Source organism: Hesperophylax consimilis, chromosome 10 (assembly GCF_061612785.1).
Source record: "Hesperophylax consimilis isolate HC1 chromosome 10, BYU_Hcon_1.0, whole genome shotgun sequence".
NCBI classification, from domain to species: domain Eukaryota; kingdom Metazoa; phylum Arthropoda; class Insecta; order Trichoptera; family Limnephilidae; genus Hesperophylax; species Hesperophylax consimilis.
In genome coordinates this window covers 882,458-902,896 of record NC_142845.1, presented here as the reverse complement: position 1 = coordinate 902,896, position 20,439 = coordinate 882,458, and the positions used below count along the sequence as shown (strand labels likewise).

The window sequence follows — 20,439 nt, the reverse complement described above, 5'->3', positions numbered from 1 at the left end:
TCTCATAAACCTTTGCAAATAGAAGAAAAAAACCTACAAATTTCAGATAGTGAAAAATACCTGGGACTTCATATCGATAAACACTTATCTTTTAAACACCACATACAAAAAGTAAAAGAAAAAATTATCCCACAAATTGGTGTATTTGGTAGAATAGCCCTTCTTCTACCAATACAAGTAAAGAGGGGATTATACTTTAGTTTAATTCAATCCCATCTAAATTATCTCATAGAAATATGGGGAAACACAAACATCACATATCTAAACGAAATTCAAATAATACAAAATAAAGTTATAAAAAAACTTTTTAACTATAGGTAAGTTTTCATCTTCGGATCTACCGGATCTGCCCTGATGATGGACACTGCAACGCTGTCCGAAACGTCGGCTAAAGAAGGAGTTAGCGCAACACGGCATAAAACCCCAAAAACAAACAACAAAATTTTTTAACTATAGACCAGATACCCCCACCAAAAAAGTATACCAAGAAACTAACTTACTTAAAATTAGAAAACTGTACGAATACAACATATGCCTATTAATTCATAAAATCCAAAATGGCCTCATACACACAAATACCACACAAGACAACATAATAAATTATACACAAATTCAGCAAAGACATGGTAAAAGAAACATAGGCCATGAGGGTGTACACTTAAATAATCTCCTTCCTGATAGCCTGACAGCCGTAAATAGAATAAATATATTTAAGAAAAAACTGTTTGCCCTTAAGATCAATGAGCAAAACCAAAATGCTCTTACTTAAGAAAAATATTTTACTTAGGTAGTAAACCATAATTATTAATACATATTATTTTTGTTTTAATCAATGTACACTTAAGTTAACAAATCGAAATATGTATTTCTTTTAACTTAATAAATAACTAAAAAAAAAAGTTAAATAAGTTTCAAGCATGTTTTTCTTGAACACTGACGGGAATAACGTTTTTTCTCTGTTTTAACCACTTATAACTTCTATGTCATGATAGGCTGTTGGTATTGTTGAGCTAATGTCGTGTACTCATGTGTCTCAAAAGTTTGTACGATCCCCGAGATTCTAAATCAAAATCCGCATGAATTCAGACCTCTAGACCTCAGACCTAGTACTGCCTTTTCAAGCGGATATGATTTTTATCTGGATGACAGTACCTACTTTGCAATAGGTACTTAGCTTGAAAATAATTCATTTGTTTATTATTGAAACACTTTTATGGTTATTCCAATCCGGTTCCTACCTAAATTGCCCTCTCCCTTGGTTATTCCGTTTCCTAAAAGTCTTACCTTCGTAAAAAGCAAGTGACATTATTATTGTCGTTATTGTTGTTGTTGCATATTTGTCGCCCGTTCGTAGTAATTGTCAAAAATCGGTATAATTAATAAGCCCCAATTGTCATACATTTGATTGATATTGTGTTATCGAAAATGATCGAAGAGCCGATGAGCTGATTCATGTTAGAAAACCTTTTTTTTGCGAACTATTACTAGGTATACACACATCTATAGAGTATTGTGCCCAGACCAAGACCAACATCGGAACTTCCAATTGAAGCCACAACATTCACAAGGAAAAGATCTCCTTTCCACATATATTTCTCCTTGTGATAAACACGATTGTTCAATCTTATTTTCTTATTCAAATTTACAGTCCATTCGTCGAGTACCAATCGATTCGGTACGCAAGCCAAATAGCCGATAGCCCATTCCTCTTGGAATGCTATGACTTATACATGCCCGAAAACTTCATAGGTAGTCGTCGCCATGGCTTGTTCAAGATACCACACGCCAGAAAGATGTTCTAGCACGAAACAGCATGACACGAGGAATGGTGCTTGGTTGATGCTGGTTGAATGAAATTTTAGAAGTGGATTATTTCATTCCGCTTTAACCCTAAATTCATAACCTTATCTAAGAGGAACATTATTCATAAACATTCATCTCACAGACGACTAAATTTAAGTAACGAGTTTTGGGGTACTTATAAATAAATTAAGTATGGCACTCTTTAATATGTTTAATTAGGTAACAAAAAAATGATAAATGAGTTAAAATTAAATTTCATCGGTACATTCCACACACATGAGGCCGCGATGGTCCATGCACATTTACTTTTTGCATTGCTTGCATTGGAACCTTGTCATATGCCGTTTTTTATAATCACAATAACCACAAACCTTTTTTTGAGTACCACTTGGACCAGGTGTGGCAATGGTAGGCATTTCATCTAAAACTTCGTCGATTTTCCTTTTTAGGCATCTCTTCAAAGTTGGCATTTCGTGTCTTTTACGTAACCAAGGTTCGGTCAACTTCTCCGAAACATCCTTCACGAAACATCGTCTGCTTGTTGGTTTTCGCCCTAGTTTCACATTATTTTGCCCGTATATTACGTATGAGTTTATTATTGTCATGTTCAGTATGCCATAGAAGTAGCATAAAGGCCATCTTTGCGTTTTTCTACTACAACACATATTTCCACACATTTGGTCGAACAGCACCCTTCGTGGAATTGTAGAACTCAGAAGCTGCAATAGCACCGTTACTATGTGTGGTAGAAAGCAAGAGAACGTTCTTGTTATTTTTAGGTTTGTAAGATACTAACGTACACTGCCTGTCATTAGAAAATACGGATGAACCTATTGGTCTTTCTTTGATCTGATGCAACTCGGCGGTATTTCGCGTTTATTTGCTCGAAGCGTTCCTACTATTGTACATGTATATGGTGCCTGTAGTAACTGTAGGGCTAAAGGGACTGAAGTGAATCAATTGTCCATGGTGACGTTGCGGTTGCTACCCCACAAATTTGCAGTCAAAGTCCTGACATAGTAAGTTCCGAGTGAATCACCATTCGTTTCAGTTTTTCCAACATATGGTATAGCTTTTAGCATGTAATTTGTTTTGCAGTCACACAGCATCAATATTTTTAGACCACACTTATTAGATTTTGACGGAATATACAAGACAAATTATATAAATACATAAATTTACGGAAAATATATTTTTTTAACCTGGAAAAATGGAGGAAGCGGTTGATCCGCATGCCTTCATAACAAAGGCGAAACAAAACATAAGTGACTTACATACAATCATCGAAGAAAATAAACTTACCAAAGAAACCAAATCAAAAATGATGAAAGAAATAAATAACATCATGGAAATGATATCGCACATGACAATAGAATTAGCTAAATTACAAGAAAAGTGTGATATTCAAGAAAAAAACCAAGCACAAAAATACCCATTTTCATACTCTTCTGCAGTAAAAAACTTAATATCACAAACTCAAGAAAAACGATTTCCTATAATAATTAAAAGCTTAAAAGAAGACACTGAAAAAATAAAAGAGAAAATACAAAAGATTAAAATATCGCAGTTGGGAATTCGAGTATGCGAAATTAAAAAAAACAAAAAAAAACCTTATAATAACATGCCCAGAAAAAGAAGACGCAAACAAATTAAAAGATTAGATAAATGAAGTCGACAAAACCATAATAGCGGAGGTACTTCTGAAAACGGATCCATGCGTAATATTCAAAGGTCTTGACAAAGACTATACCGAAAAAGAATTCTTAGAAGACATCATTGAACAAAACAACGACATCAAAATGATATGTGAAAAATACCAAGACAAAGAAATATTACAAGTTAAGGCCATCATTACAAACAAAAAAACTAACAGCAAGAACTTAATACTACAAACAAATCCCGAAATGAGACTACATCTTATTAATAAAAAAAAATTCATCTAGGATTCATGAGAATCTATGTAGAAGACTGCAGTCCTCTTACCCAATGTTTCCACTGTCAAAGATTTGGACACACAGCACAAAAATGCTACAATAGAATGAATAAACCAACATGCAAGCACTGTTCAGAAGATCATTCTATCTCCGAGTGTAAATCCCTGGAACTGCCACCCAAATGCGCTAACTGCAACTCAGCTAACAAGAAGAAAGAAATAAACTCCTTGAACAGTAAAATGAATGAAGTAGACCACCGAACAAACAGCGAAACATGTAAGTTCCGATCTTACATGCTTAAATTAGCCAAAGAAAGAATTAACTACGACATTGAATAAAAATCTTTTAAATAATTTTGTAAAATACAACCGAAAATGCATTAAATGGATGATTTCTTAAGTAACGAATTAGATTTAAATATTAAAATTCAAGAATATGAATGTATATGTACCGATTCGTGTAACAAAATTATTTCTAAAAACATCAATGATATAATTACTATGCACATAAACATCCGTTCAATTCAAAAAAATTTAGATGAATTAATTCTAAAAATAAATAATTTAATTAAAAAACCGGACTTTATAGTGTTATCCGAAACATTTACGAACGCTGAGTCACCGCCTTATCACTTACCTGAGTACAACTATATTTCTACCAAAGTAGACATCAATAAAAATTCGGGAATAATAATATTTGCAAGCAATAAATTTAGTATTGTTAACATAATAGAACATCCAATACACTTAGTAAACTGCATCGAAGTACATTTCAAACTCGGCAAATCCATATACCATCTAATAGCTATCTATAGAACGCATGGCTCGAGTATTATTACATTTATTAATGACCTCAAATACATATTATTAAAATTAAAAAATAAACTTTGTTTCGTCGTAGGAGATTTTAACGTTAATATTAATGAAAAAATAGAAAATAATAACAAAAATGAATACATCAATTGTATGACTGAACAAAATTTTATATCTTGCATAAATAAAAATACTAGGGTAATAAAAGAACATACTCCATCTTGTTTAGACCACATTTGGACAAATGTAAACATTAAAGATCTTCACAAAATAAAATCAATTGTTTGGAAAACTAACATAACTGATCATCACTCATGCTTACTTCTGTATAATAATAATATTAAACATAAAAAACATAATTTAATAACCAAAAAATCAACAATAGATATGACTATTCTCTCTGAAAAATTAAAAAAGGAAGATTGGAATAATGTTTTAAACAGTGATGATACTGAAATTTGTTCGACTAACTTCGAAAATATTATGTCACAACACATTAAAAATTCGACAACTGAGATAACAACATACATAAAATCAAAATTAAGATGTTTAAAACCTTGGATTACCAAAGGACTTATTATATCTATCAGAAATAAAGAAAAACTTTACAAAATAACTTTAAAAAATCCCCAAGATGAAAAAGCATATACTTTCTATAAAAATATAAAAATAAATTAACATCTTATATTAAAAAAAGTAAAGAAGAGTATTTTAAAAATAAAATATTATCTTCAGAAAATAACCATAAACAAATGTGGAAAACTGTTAATTTCGCCATAGAAAATAGAAAAAAAACACAAAACATTAAGTACATTGAACATGATAAAAAAATTATAAATGCCAATATACAGCCTAAACAATGTGCAAACATATTTAATTCCTTCTTTGCAAATGTTGGGAAAAATCTTGCGAAAAATATTCATAAGCCTTCAAACCAAGAAAACCATAAAAATAAAAATATACAGAAACGTAATATACTTTCAATGTTTGAAACAACAACAGAATGTGAAATCTCGAAAATAATAGAAAATATGAAAGGAGGTTCGTCCCCCGGTTTTGATTCTATTACGACACACATGTTAAAAACTATGAAACCTCACTTAATAAAACCTATCACTCATTTAATAAACTTAAGTTTAACAAATGGAATTTTTCCAATGAACTACAAAACCACAATAATCTCACCTATTTACAAATCTGGAGATCCACATCAAGCAACGAATTATCGCCCAATATGTCTAATTTCTAATATAGGAAAGATCTTTGAAAAAATAGTAAAAAAACAATTGGTAAATTTTCTAGATAATAATAAAATATTACACAAAAACCAGTTTGGCTTTATAAAATCACTCAGCACACAAGATGCTATTGCTAACGTAACTTCATACATTTACGAATCATTAGATAAAGGTAAAAAATGTGCGGGTATATTTATTGACCTTAGAAAGGCATTCGATAGCATATCCCATGAGATGTTATTAAAAAAATTGAATAATATTGGCATAAAAGGCAACGCAATTAAATGGATCACCGACTACTTAAAAAACCGTCCTCAAGTAGTAAAAATCAATCGTGTTAATAGTGATCAAGAGATTACAAGCTTTGGAATCCCCCAAGGTACAGTGCTTGGACCAATTCTATTTACTATATATGTAAACGATATTTTTTTTCAACCCTTACATGGTCAAATTACGTCATACGCCGATGATACAGTATTAATAATAAGTGATACGACTTGGGAAAATGTAGAATTAAAGGCCATAGAAGACATCAACACGCTCAAGAATTTTTTCGACACTAATTTACTGTCACTTAATAATGAAAAGACATTTGTAATTCCATTTGCAATCCATACAAATGATACTCCTAAAAATTTTAACATTGAAATAAATAATTTAAATAATTTCATACATAATAATACTAAAATTCACAGCCAAAACTATTGCAAATCAAACTGAACAGTACTAAAAACAACAAATAAAATTAAATATCTAGGAGTAATTATTGATAAAAATCTGAAATGGAAGGAACAAATATGTCAAGTAGTAAACAAAATTAGAAAATTAATATATATATTTTTAAGAATTAGAAACTTTCTGTCCATAAAAAATCTATATTTAATTTACTATGCCTTAGTTCAATCCACTTTACAATACGCTATTATTAGTTGGGGATCCGCGTATAAATGTAACCTTCTTCCAATTGAAATTATACAAAGAACAATTATTAAAATTATATTAAAAAAATCCTTTGACTACCCAACAGAACGCCTGTTTGAAGAATTTCAAGTACCTACATTTGAAGACCTATATATTAAAAACTCATTAATCCAAATTATAAAAGAAAAAGATAAATATCAATTTTCAAATGAAAACAGAACGCGACTTAGACATGTTTTTCTATGCCCAAAACTAAATACATCTTTTGCACAACATCATTATACTTACCAGGGAAGAACTTTTTTCAATCTTCTACCAGAAGAAATCAGAAGCATTAATGATAAAACCCGAATACTGCTCTCTGTCAAGAGACATTTTAAAAATATTCTGAAAAAAAAAACTACTCTCACTTAATTAATCTCACAAATATCCTTAGTTTTCCATAAATTCCTTTCTTTTTTAAATTTAATAAATTAATATATTATCCTTCACTACTATCAAAAAAAATACTACAGCAAACATACATTTATGTAAAAAGAATTATTTAAGTACTAACTAACAACAACATTTATGTACACTCCCCTTCCATACACAAGCAAATGCTTTCAATGGAAGAGTAGTAAAAAAATACAAGATGTAAAATGAATTATGTACCATGTAAACATATTATTAAAAAAAAAAAAATAATTACAAAAAAAAAAAAAAAAAATACATCCTAAATGGACACCGGCCTCTGAAGCCCAACAGTTGCTCATCTATGGTAAGATAACTTCCAGCTTTGTAACTATCCCTGCATATCTGAATGAACACTTTCCAACATTCTCTGATAGGCGCGAATTTATTTTGAGCTTTGCGTTCATCTCTGGTTGATTTATCATCAAATCTCAAGCAGTTTAGTAAAAAGTCAAATCTTTCACGCGACATTACTGATATATAGCGAGTTCCACTGAAAGTATGATCAAATAGTTCTAAGCTCGTGAGGTGATTATCTTTTTTTGCAGCTGATAATAAAAGCAACCCAAGCAAAGCAGTCAATTCTTCTTCGCATGTAGAAGCAACAGTGGCAGTTTTATCTTTATATATTCGCACTTCTCATCTCAATTTATTAATTTGTGTGTATAAGTATCTTACGAATCATATCAGCAGTTATAAAATTAGTAAAGCAATCGACCGGTTCCGTAATATCCTTCGCGTTATTAGCTGTACCCTGAATTACATGTACGATATTCCTAGCTAGGGTTCTTGTATTTAAAGATTCAAAAGGCATTGAAGACGAATGGTTATGAATCTAGCCGACTTTTTTGTATAATCCTTTTCCAGACGTTCAGAAATGAGATGGTTGTACAAATGGATTAACAGTGTCTTAAAATAAAAATAAAAAAGTTTTTATTATTTCTTACCACTTCATTTTAAATAAACCTTTGTTGAATATTTGTGAAAAAAAAATCTTATTTTATGTATCACTTATGATTTTAGTTCACAAGTTCAAGATGTTCGCCTTATGGTGACATTATATTAAAATGTCCAGGCATGGAATGGCTCTGCTTGAGTCCTCTTAATTTGGACCGCATCCAAATGGAGCCGAATGTCTCTGTCGTGTTTGTCCAGCATAATAATGTTTTGGTCGCATCAATACTTAAAACCTAATATTTCGCCGCATTCTGCTTTCAGATGGCCGCAAATTTTTTCACAGACGTAATTGTTTCAGCAGTGTTTGGATTGCAAGTCAATTCTTGGAAAGATACAGATAATCAATTTAGAAAAATTACGCGAAGCATCTTTTTAGCTACTTTCTGGGATGGGTTGATCAACTTGACTTTCGCGGTGGCGCCTTGGATGAGCAAATTATTCAATCTGAGGTAAGAACAGGGAGGGAGGACGTTGTCTTTAAAAATATATTTGAACATAATAATATATTTTACATAACCGGTGTGCCCATAATGTTAAGTTTTGGTTTCTTAAATGCTTAACTATGAAATATTTGAGTTTTATTCAAATGTCTATAATAGGTTTACTTCGAAATCTGTCGAAGTCAGGCTGACAGCAATAGCACAAGAAATTATAACATGTCGAAATGAAACAAGTTTGCTGAAAAACGATGTATATGAAATTATGAAAAAATACAGTGAACTTGACTCCAAGCGTGGTAAGTACTATTCTTGTTAGTTTGCACTAAAACGTTTCGTTTATTACTGATTTTCATACATTATACATCGCAAACTACAACCTATTACTCTATTATTGAATATAGAAATAAAACAATAGTGTTTTGGGTAAATATGAGTTACTGCTTTATTTCAGCGATATCTGTCATGGAATTAGCCGGTCGAGTTTTTGGTTTCTTAGTTGATGGAACCGAAACTTCTAGCGGCGTACTGGGATTTATGCTATTCGAGGTTAGAATTTCACTGTGGAAATGTGTGCGGATAAGATTGCTTTGTTAGATTTATTTTATTTTGTTATCTTATATAATCATCATCCTAAAATATTTTTTGTTGTAGTTGGCAGCCCATCCTGAAATACAAAATAAATTAAGAGCCGAGCTTGATGCTGCAGCCCCCAAAGGGGAGATGATTCCATTTGATGATCTCACTCGTCTTCCGTACTTAGACATGGTGTTTTCTGGTAAGCATTTTTTATACATTGCGTCATTGCTTGCTTTGTACTCACTTTTTATATTGAATGTTTAAAAACTAGTTATAAATTGTTTATTTTGTTTTAAAGACCTCGCTAGGTATTATAGCTGTTTTGTTATATAGACCTCGCTAGGTATTATAGCTGTTTTATCATATAGACCTCGCTAGTTATTATAGCTGTTTTGTTATATAGACCTCGCAAGGTATTACAACTGTTTTTTTATTTGGACCTCGCTAGGTATTATAGCTGTTTTGTTATATAGACCTCGCTAGGTATTATAACTGTTTTGTTATTTGGACCTCGCTAGGTATTATAGCTGTTTTGTTATATAGACCTCGCTAGGTATTATAACTGTTTTGTTATATAGACCTCGCTAGGTATTATAACTGTTTTGTTATTTGGACCTCGCTAGGTATTATAGGTGTTTTGTTATATAGACCTCGCTAGGTATTATAACTGTTTTGTTATTTGGACCTCGCTATGTATTATAGCTGTTTTGTTATATAGACTTCGCTAGGTATTATAACTGTTTTGTTATTTGGACCTCGCTAGGTATTATAGCTGTTTTGTTATATAGACCTCGCTAGGTATTATAACTGTTTTGTTATTTGGACCTCGCTAGGTATTATAACTGTTTTGTTATTTGGACCTCGCTAGGTATTATAGGTGTTTTTTTAAATAGACCTCGCTAGGTATTATAATTGTTTTGTTATTTGGACCTCGCTAGGTATTATAGCTGTTTTGTTATATAGACCTCGCTAGGTATTATAACTGTTTTGTTATTTGGACCTCGCTAGGTATTATAGCTGTTTTGTTATATAGACCTCGCTAGGTATTATAGCTGTTTTTAGATCTATTTGTACAGTGCGCGATAGAAAGCGCCACGTCCGGGTCTAATACAAAGTATTATACACTTTTATCCTCACTAGCTCGGGTTATATTGCGGTGTGGTGGATTGAAGTCGGTCGCGCACTTCGATAATGTTAAGATCGAAATCACTAATCACTGGCCAAGCACGGAGATCTTTTAGACTACTGCCACGCAGTAACCGTTAAATAAAGAAATCTAAATAACAATTGCTTTCCTTTCCAGAAACAAGCAGGATGTACTCGCCAGTGCTTTCCATGAACCGCATCTGCGGCGTGGAGTATGATCTCCCGGCTGCCCTGTCTGGCGGTCAGTCCGTCAGGGTCCCCGTGGGCATGACCGTCACCATCCCAACCTTCGCGCTGCACAGAGACCCGCAGTACTTCCCGGACCCCGAAAAATTCCACCCAGAGAGGTTCACACCGGAAGCCAAGGCCGAAATCACTAAATTTACATACTTGCCTTTTGGAGAAGGACCTAGAATTTGTATCGGTAAGCACCCAGGGATCCATTTCGGGACCACAATAACATAACTAAACCTAACATAATAACTAACGAACGAAGTTTTTTTCAATTTTATCCATATTTGAAATAATACATTATCTAAATAATATTGATCTAGCTTATTGCTTTTCCCTAATATAAATCAGTACCGTTTCGCAAACCACCGTATTTGTACCATTAAAAAGGAGTTTTTTTTAGTACGATATGATTGTCGACGCCATAAGACGTTTTAGATTGGCGTGCATTACCTTTTACCGCCCCAACATTCCTGAAAGAAAATAATTTAATAAATAAATGGTTTCAGGTATGAAGCTTGCCAACGCTCAGACGAAGGTAGCTGTGGCGCACATTATCCGCAATTTCGATGTGAGGTTCTGTCCTGAAGGCCAAAAGAAGCCCATCCTGCCAGACCCCAATGTCTTCGTCTTCAGAGCTGTTGGAAAACTTCTAGTCACCTTACACAAGAGGACGTCATAATCACTTTACTTTCAAATTATTATAAGCAATAATTAGTCGCCTGAAATATCAATACAAATTGAAAATATCTCAGTAAAAATGAATGCCGCCAACGGGAATTGAACCAGTGCCTTCTGATGTCCGGTCAGATGCTCTGGACCACTGAGCCACGTCGGCTTATTTCCAATACGCCAAATAATTCAATATGTCAATTAACAATTACTGCTTATTATATTTTATTTTAATTTTTTAATTTTTTTTTCTACTTGCAAACAACCAACTATATTTTTGTAGGAAAGGCTTTGTAAGTGCTAAATTTCCCACTAATTATTGCTTATAATAATTTGTTATCCTTTGTGCTATGCATAAAAACCTAGTCTTATAAACCTTAGATTATCATAAAAAAAATAATAATTACCTTAATTTCAAATGTGTACCTACATACTATATTTATATATTCATTTATAACCATCAATTAGATTGTCCAAAAATTTTTGAATAAATATATTTATAGTACATTGGCAAATCTATTTTTTTCAAAATATAAAATGGAAGAGGCCGAAGAGGCGTACCAGGCACACTACACTTCCTCATAATGTACGCGGAGAAAACTTACTGATTTGAAATATTTCTAATTGCAGGCCCTTAACGAATGTATTGTTTTGTTTCCTGTTAAACTTTTAGTAAAAGAGGAATGTATCATCTCGATGTCGGAACACGTGTTCATAAAAATCATAATATTTTCAAATTTCGTCATTATATATAATCAAGGCATGGTGCAGGTGGATGAACACGTGTTCCGATATATTAGAAATGTACTGAAAATTTAACCGGATTACTAATAAGTAATACTCATTTTCCTCCATGTAGAAGTCAACGACACTAATGCAGTAAAAACATCATCAATAACTCACGCAATCACAACTTATACCCACTGCGAAAAATTACTACAATTAGACATTTTTTGTGATCCTTTGCTAACATACAAAATTAATTTATTAAAATATTTGGTGTTGCAAATTATTTTTTAATTACTTGCACTTCGACTACAATAATACGGACATGTGTCTAGTGTGGTAGTCGAAAAGCACGTAAAAACTGTATTGAAATATATTTTACGAATAAAAAAATAAACAAAACTTAATTTTCATGAAACTTTTGTTAATAGTCTATTATAATTCGTGTACTTCTTGATTTAAAAACGATCTCTTCATCTCTGCACACACTTTCTTCCTATTTACAGAGTTTAAAAAAAAACGAGGTGTAAATATTACGCGGCTTGTAATGTCAGGACGAGATATGAGAAGAACGAGATATGCTATGTTGGCCGCCGGATCGTAGGCGGAGTACTACCTAATTAGGGTACTTTGAATACTATCGGGACGTGTACGCACAGAAATCTGTTCTATGTATTAGTGCCAACTGAAACGATACGTCCTTAGCGCAAGCGAAGGTGTGCAGTAGTATTGGTGAACAAAACCGGCGACACTGGGCAAAACAATTTCACATAGTACGAACTGCTCATAGCACATCTCGTTCTTTTAATATCTTTGGTCAGGACAGTGAAAAACTTGACTTATTACCATTGCGTTTGTTTGGTTTTAAACCGAGCTCGATCACACCAACGTTGAAGGTGCGTGTAAGAATCTAATTAGTAACAAATATTTTCATAGTGAAAAATATATAAAAATTGTGAAAACAGCTTTTTTGTGCATTTAATTTATGTACGACAAATTTATGCTCCTACGTAAATCGGCTGTTTTTAATTTAAAATATATGTTTTATCCGTAAAATCTACACATCAAAAGATGATTTTACCAAACGCATTTTTCAGAAATGAGTCAGTTATATGTTATTTTTGAGATGCACCGTTTTAAACGGGCCACACAATAATTGTATACAGTATGCTAAATTAATCGGTTTTTACCCAGATTAATAGAAGTATAGAGAAAAGGTGAACCCATTGTTATTGATATATATTTTTTGAGACGCAAAACAAAGTGAAATAGATGTAAGTTCCGACGACGTATGTTGCACCATTGTCTTCACAGCTGAATCAACTGCCAATTCGGACCGCCCCTGCCAACACTATTGAATTCTCTTATAATACAAGGAATTTCAGCTCAAACAGAAATATCTGTATAGTGGTAGACATGAACTCGTCAAGATTTCCTTGGTGCAGACCTGCTCGCATGCAAGCCCTTTTTTGGGGTAAGTACCTATTTATATTGTTAATTTCATTTTCAACACTCTCGTAATTTAAGGAATAATTAATTCTGTATTGTACATTTTATGAGAATGATGCCTCAGCAGTTTGTCTTAAGATTTAATATTGAACGAATTATTGGGTTTATAAATATTAGTGTGATCAATGAAAACTTTATTGGGCAATTGTAACTTATACTTATAGAGCTATAGAATATATTTATAGTGGTAGATAGGAGGACTCATTTCGGTACATCCGTTTTACAGCATAATTATATAATATGTAGTCAGAAATATACTTTATTATACAACTCACACAGTCATCAATATCATCGGCAATAAGCGATTCGGGTACCGCCGCCCGGGAACCATTTATTGGATAGCCAATACCTCTGTAATACGTCACCCCAAGTGGTTTGATACTGACTCGTGGTGACTTAGCAGGGATCCCCGGTTCATGGGGTGAGGTACGTTTAGGACTTGGCGGCGGACGCGTCTGCCCACAATTGCGTTGCGGGCCGGATCGGTAGAGATCGGTTGAGGGAGACCCTTTGACCTCTCTCGACCATCGCTTTGCACCGCAGTGAGAGTGATGCATTCATATGTCCATCACTCCTAGATACACTGTTGCAGTGTTGCCAACTCAACTTCTTCAAAATATGCTAGAGTGATGGGAAAAATATGCCAGAAATATGCTAAATTCCTTTAAAAAATGCCAAAAAAAAGCCAACATAAATTTGACTTAGAAATAAAATCAGTGAAATAAAATATCAATATCTTCATCTTCTTCTTCTTCATTAACAGCAGCTGATGTGGAAGGCTGAGAGACGGAGTCTTAACTTTCTTTGGTCCCAATGCAGCGTAGTACTTCGTCAGGAACAGTGTAAGAATAACAGAACTTTCCTGCTCTCTTTAGGCCAAATCTCACGTACAAAATGGCATTCAGGGTTCTCACCGCCAAACGATTTGGGAGTTTTGTTTTGACCAGACTCATTTGGCTAAATACACGTTCAATGTCCGCATTTGAATGCGGCAATATTAAAAAAGACATTGCAAACTGACATAAATCACCTAAGGGGTTATTATTAGCTGCATCTTTATATTGCATGACTTCATTCCAAAACTCTACAGTGGAAGACAAGGATTCCCATTTTGTAAACCATGTTTCTCCATTGAGACACCAGTTTTTCAATAGTAGGTTCATTTAGTCGGAACTCTTGGGCTATTTTTACAATGGATGGTTTTTCTACCTAAAGTATCTTTATCTTTATCGCCCGAAAAAGTGTTGTCCATAGTGCAAGTGAGGTGGGGAGACCGACAAAGTTATCGATATCATTTTTGTTAGTTAAAAAATTGGTTTTTATTATTTCATGTTTCTGTAAAAATAAGCCAAATAAATATGATATATGCTAAAAGCATAATAGTTATGCTAAACATGGAGTATTATGCCAAATTTAGCATATAATATGCTAACTTGGCAACACTTCACTGATGCCCTCAGATTTATAGCCACCCCTCGAACTACGAGTATTTTCCTTCCCTGAACTTCCGCACAATTCTTTCTTTTAAAAGACTCCCCGTAGAGCATCCCCAAAGATGACATGTGGAGTTATTTAAAAAAAACTTGTTGAATAAAACAAACTTACCTACTTCGGAATAATAATGAAGAAAATAATTTAAATAATATTTCGTCACATAAATTCTAGTTCCAGAGTTTATAGAACTGACACATAACCGAAATTAGTATTTTTTATAATAATAATCTTAAATATTGCATTAAGCCTCAGCATTATATGCTGTTTGGAATTGCGATTTGGGTAACACCCACCTTTTTAGTTTTCACAACTGGGCATAGGGTTTTGATTGTCGCTAAGATAGCAATTTTAGATATTTCACTTCTTGCGTTTGCTACATCTGTTGATATTATTGAAAACTAAAATTAATTTTACCAAAAGTTGGACATACTCTCCAAATTTTCCGTGCATTTAACGGCAATACGTAGTAAGGGTCGACAGAAGTCCACCGATCGTTAGGTATTTGGTACTTGATAAATAAACTTTTATTTCGGTGGACAAATACTAGCGACGTTACTTGACCTGGACGCGCGCGGGACTTAAAACGCCTACAATTCTCAAACTAAGGATATTACAGATTTAATTAATTAAATCTTTTTTTATATTATATTAATTAATAATTACATAGTTAAAAAAAAAATTATTGTTTTAAGCTTTTTTATATCAACAGGGTTTGAACTCTAGGTTCCTCCTAAGGACTTTTTGTAATTATTTATTTATTCATTTAAACAGTACAATAATTTTAAAGAATTATCTAATATGTTTGCATTATAACATTATGAACTACAATCTACCATATTTTACCCCATTACGACGTATATATTGTGCTGACGGAAAATCGGCTCTACTCGGAAATAAAATCAACAGAACTCGGACTAAAGGCGAAGCTCAATTAATGCTAAATAGTGATTTTCAATTAATCTTTATAACGAATTTGTTTACATTATGAATACCAAATAAAATGCTTTATATAAATTCATGCTTTTCTTATCTTTCCCCTTGAGGAGAATTCAAATGAAAAAATTATTTACTCCATATAAAATATAAATGTAAGCTACTAAAAAATGTATTTATTCAATAAAAATGTATGAATGCACAAATGAATCAACTTTTAAAAAATAACATATTATGGGTAAGATTATCTGTGACAGTTTCCTTTGATTAATTTTTTGCGTACTTATAAATTTTTATACAAAATAAATAAAAACCACTTTTGCGCATGAAATCGAGTGTTTCTTGACTCCATTTTTAAGAGATTTTAATGCTTACTACCTGTGTATTCGTCACAAAATAAGGCAAACAAAGAATATACATATTTTTGGCTTGTAGCTTCCTCTTAAGACGCGGCATTCTGCATTTCGAATTGTAGATGAGCGACGCCCACCACTTTTACTTATCATAGAGTTCGTATAGGGTTACCAATCCATTGAATTTTTTCCTATAGAACAATATTATTCCATGGAAAAATATCTATTTATCCTTTAGTTTATTAACTTATTTACCTGAAATCGACCTCAAAGCGTTGGAATTTTGAAAAATTAACATTTTGTTTTTTACTTGTACAATCACGCAGAATTACCTGCATCCTGTGTGGAGTTACGTAACAAAAACATCATCATCATTTAATGGCCAATACAAAACAAACTTATTCGGTTTTTCCAGTTATCAATGCATTAAATATGTCTTTAAATGGACGCATTCTAAAAAATAATATAAAATATAAAATTATAAAAACAACTGGAAAAAGTTGAATATGTTTTGTAATACAGAGTTGTCCCTTGAGGATAATTTCTAATATTCGATTTTTTGCTTTACTTCACTTTTTTCTTTTTTTAAATAAAAATTGAATTTCATAAAGATATTTGTAAATTTTATAAAAGTATACGTGATAGATACATTTGAATTAAATATGTTATTCAAAATATTTTTTTTTGTTTTAAACCACTTTATTTTGCTGTATACGTCGACCGGTTTCGGTTGATCTCAACCTACTACTATTTCTAATTCTTCTAAATTATTAAGGCGTATTCCTATTTTATTTTTATGTATAATTTTGACTCCTGTTTTTTTATCAAAAGTATGGATAGTATTAATTAAATGTTCGGCAAAGTCTGAATAACCAGTATTTGTTAAACACCTGACGTGTTTTACTCTAATATTTCCAGAGTGGCAAAAAACGACTGCGGAATTCATTCAAGAAATAATCTCACAGTTTTAGAACAATCAGCTTCCATCGCCTTGTGGCAAACGAATTTTTGGCGAATCGGTATACTTTTGTACACAAGCCGCTGCCTTTGGAGATTTCATATATGTTTGTTAATTATTTCTCATTTTTGAAAAACAATATTATTTAACCGATAAATGCAATATTCACGTTAAATAAGGTATTCAAATATTTTAAATTAAATATTATTTACAATAAATCACGTAATTTTAGATGCCAAAAATTCTGACACATGTCCACTATGCCTGCCGACTGCGCGGGGACTGACGAATGTTTGAAATGGTCTTATGTAAATCTTAATGTTAGAGAGAGCGCGCTAATATTTAACGCGATTGAAATGAACAGACGTAAGCGACTGCTGAGAAAATATTTAATAAAACACGACACATTTAAAATAGAAAAAAAATCTCTCGTTTTAGTTTTATTTGCATTTAAACATACACTCTAAATTTTTTTCATTCCATTAACATATTAAATAACAGAACAAAACGTGTTTTTAATAAGTTTCGGAGCTTACTTTGCGATTTTTTCTATCGAGGGAATTTCATATAGTTAACGTTTCGGCAAAACAAATGTATAGATATAATCTTCAAAAATAACATTTATTTTTTATGGAACTTCAAAACTTAAGGAGTTAGCGAGAAACTGCTTATAAATCGGTAGAAATTGAAAATGCCGGGTCTTAATCAATATGTTTTTATTTACTTGCGGTACAAGTACCGTCAAATACATAATAAAACATTTATTACAAAACAATAATACAATATAAACATGCTAATATGAAAACCAAATAATAGTAAATAATCAGACTACAGGAAACAAAATGTCAACTAATAAGTTGATTTTAAAAATGTAAAGTGATTCGTGGTATAAGCATTGATATATTTAGATGTGACATGAAACGAAAAAATATGTTTAGCTTTTTTACCTCCAACTGACCTCCAACTCTCCCAACGCTCTAAGTAAAACTACCGAATCCCTTCGAAACATTAGATTTAAATCATCAAAATAGTGAAAACAATAATCTAATAAATCTTACAAATTCAAATGTTGGTACATTAAATCCAATAACAATTAAAAAAATGTATGGAAAGTAAACCAGAGGTCTCCAACCGGCTTGGTTAAGAGGGATGAAGGGTCAATAGGAAGGGGTCTTGGTAAGGTCTTGGGATTCACCCTCAGTTCATAAGTCCTCATGACGGATGATTTTGCAACCTTTGCATTTACCAGAGCAAGTCGTGGAGCTGTGTAAACAAAACCTGCATAATCGGAAAATAGCAATGCTAAGGATGGCTTTTTAAAAATCTCACCATATATTATATGCCCAAAATTAAACACTTCTTTTGCACAAAATTATTACACTTACCGGGCAAGAATTTTTTGAAGAAATTACCTGAAGAAATATAACCTGAAGAAATTAGAAACATTAATGATAACATCCAAATAATAAACACTGTGAAAAAATATTTTAAAGACAAACTTACAAAAAATAAAAATGTTTCCAATTGAATTAATCTTAAGAATAACTCATCTCAATTAGTTTCCTTAAGTAACATTCCATTTTTATTTTTCGGAATGACTTTATTGAGTAAAACCTCAAATTGTAATATTTAAATATTGAAGACTATCATTCTGATTCTACCAACTGAGCTAATGGGACCCTATTCCCCTCGCTCAGTTGGTAGAGCACTGTCACGGAAAGACAAGGGTCCTGGGTTCGAGTCCCAGATGTGACCGTTTCCTTTTCTGATTTTTCTGTTTCAGATTTTCGTTTAGAAATCACTAATATTTTCTTCAATATTTTAACATTCCATTCTTCAAATAAGTTTAAAATCATTTTATTTTTAATTACTTACTTACTGTAATAAAACAATGTACACTCCTCTTCCAGCCACAAGCTAATGCTTCTATGGAAGAGGGGTCTTGAAATATTTGATCATATATTGTAACAAATAAACAAAAATGTACTTATAAAATCAAAAAAAAAAAAAATAACATAAAAATTTTGATAACCGTTATTCGACGATCAGCGCCACTAAAATAGTTTTTTATTGAACTTTTTTACATCTTATATAATATTAACTGTCATGTACCCGGCGTCGCTTGGGAATTAAAAAATGGTTTTGGGTATAGTTATAAGGTTTTGTATTCTATAGTACCTGACAACTGGGTGCATTTTTTAGGTGAAAAAAATATTATTGTATTGTAATAAGTATTTATGCTATGTTTTCCTTGGGCGTCCTCGACCTCTTGAACCATTCACTTCCAAGTCATGCATTCACCTTACATCTCTTCCTTAGTTCGTAAGTTATGTGTCATTTTACCACAACTATGGTACAATTACACTATTATGTCGACTTCAATTCTACTCCGTATCTCACTCTAGTGCACCCCGACATTTTATATCATTCAAACCGCTCTCTAAACACTCCTGGCACTAATAAGAACAAAGTTTAAAATTTTCAACGAAACCCGATGAATGGTGTCGGGAGGCGTACGGAACAAACAAAGAAACATTATTTCATAAATAAGTTGTACAACAAATGTATTAAAATACCTAATTATAATTTTAAAAAAAATAAGATATACCTGAAGTGAAATGAGATTAAAGGTGCTGCCACACGCAAAGCTCACATCAACAGATAATATAAAGCACAATAGCGCTCGCCATACAATCCCATACAGACCCGACACACGTAAAAAGATAACGCGCTATAAGTGTGGTTCTGAACTTCGCTAACCGAATTTATTTTACGTAACCGCTCCCGACGCGATATTTGAAAAGTTATGCGTCCCCCTCTCCGCCGTAAAAAGGAGAGGGGGTCATTTTAATTGCGGAGCTACCGACTAAGTTCCGTGTTCCCTTTGACAGCCATGACATAAGCAGCCTAATAATGCATTTCTTATTTATTATGTTAGCTCATATCGTCATGTGTGCTAGTAAATTTAGAAACATAAAAAAAACTTTATTTGGCAAACATACTTAACATATATTTAAAATATAAATATAATTAAAATAAATATAATTTCATTATTTCAACAAGTTCATTTTCATAATTTCTACTTTATTTTCATTATTTTAACAAGTAAAGTAACCTATTTATTTGCTGATTGTGTTCATTTTATCTCATTAATATCAACAGTTTAAAATACGGTTGATGTACACTTGAGCAATCTACTGAACTGGGAACCAGTAAAAGTGTCACCTATTATACACATACATTGCATGTAAAAAAAAATACTTAGATTAACAAGTTATCAAAT

At 32.3% G+C, this 20,439-nt stretch overlaps 2 protein-coding genes across 2 annotated transcripts in view; both read left to right on the top strand.

Moving 5' to 3' along the window:
* LOC149420136 (cytochrome P450 6j1-like) overlaps window positions 1-11,652 on the top strand; it is a 38,902-nt gene extending 27,250 nt beyond the window's left edge. The window contains exons 4-9 of the mRNA XM_089636406.1: window positions 8,380-8,567; window positions 8,718-8,854; window positions 9,010-9,104; window positions 9,210-9,333; window positions 10,438-10,704; window positions 11,021-11,652. Coding sequence (XP_089492532.1) covers window positions 8,380-8,567; window positions 8,718-8,854; window positions 9,010-9,104; window positions 9,210-9,333; window positions 10,438-10,704; window positions 11,021-11,193 — 984 coding nt within the window. The 3' untranslated portion in view covers window positions 11,194-11,652. The remainder of the gene's footprint in view (window positions 1-8,379; window positions 8,568-8,717; window positions 8,855-9,009; window positions 9,105-9,209; window positions 9,334-10,437; window positions 10,705-11,020) is intronic.
* A 1,678-nt stretch (window positions 11,653-13,330) lies between these two features.
* Window positions 13,331-20,439, top strand: part of LOC149420133 (glycoprotein-N-acetylgalactosamine 3-beta-galactosyltransferase 1-like) — a 109,912-nt gene continuing 102,803 nt past the window's right edge. The window contains exons 1-2 of the mRNA XM_089636405.1: window positions 13,331-13,383; window positions 14,182-14,260. Coding sequence (XP_089492531.1) covers window positions 14,188-14,260 — 73 coding nt within the window. The 5' untranslated portion in view covers window positions 13,331-13,383; window positions 14,182-14,187. The remainder of the gene's footprint in view (window positions 13,384-14,181; window positions 14,261-20,439) is intronic.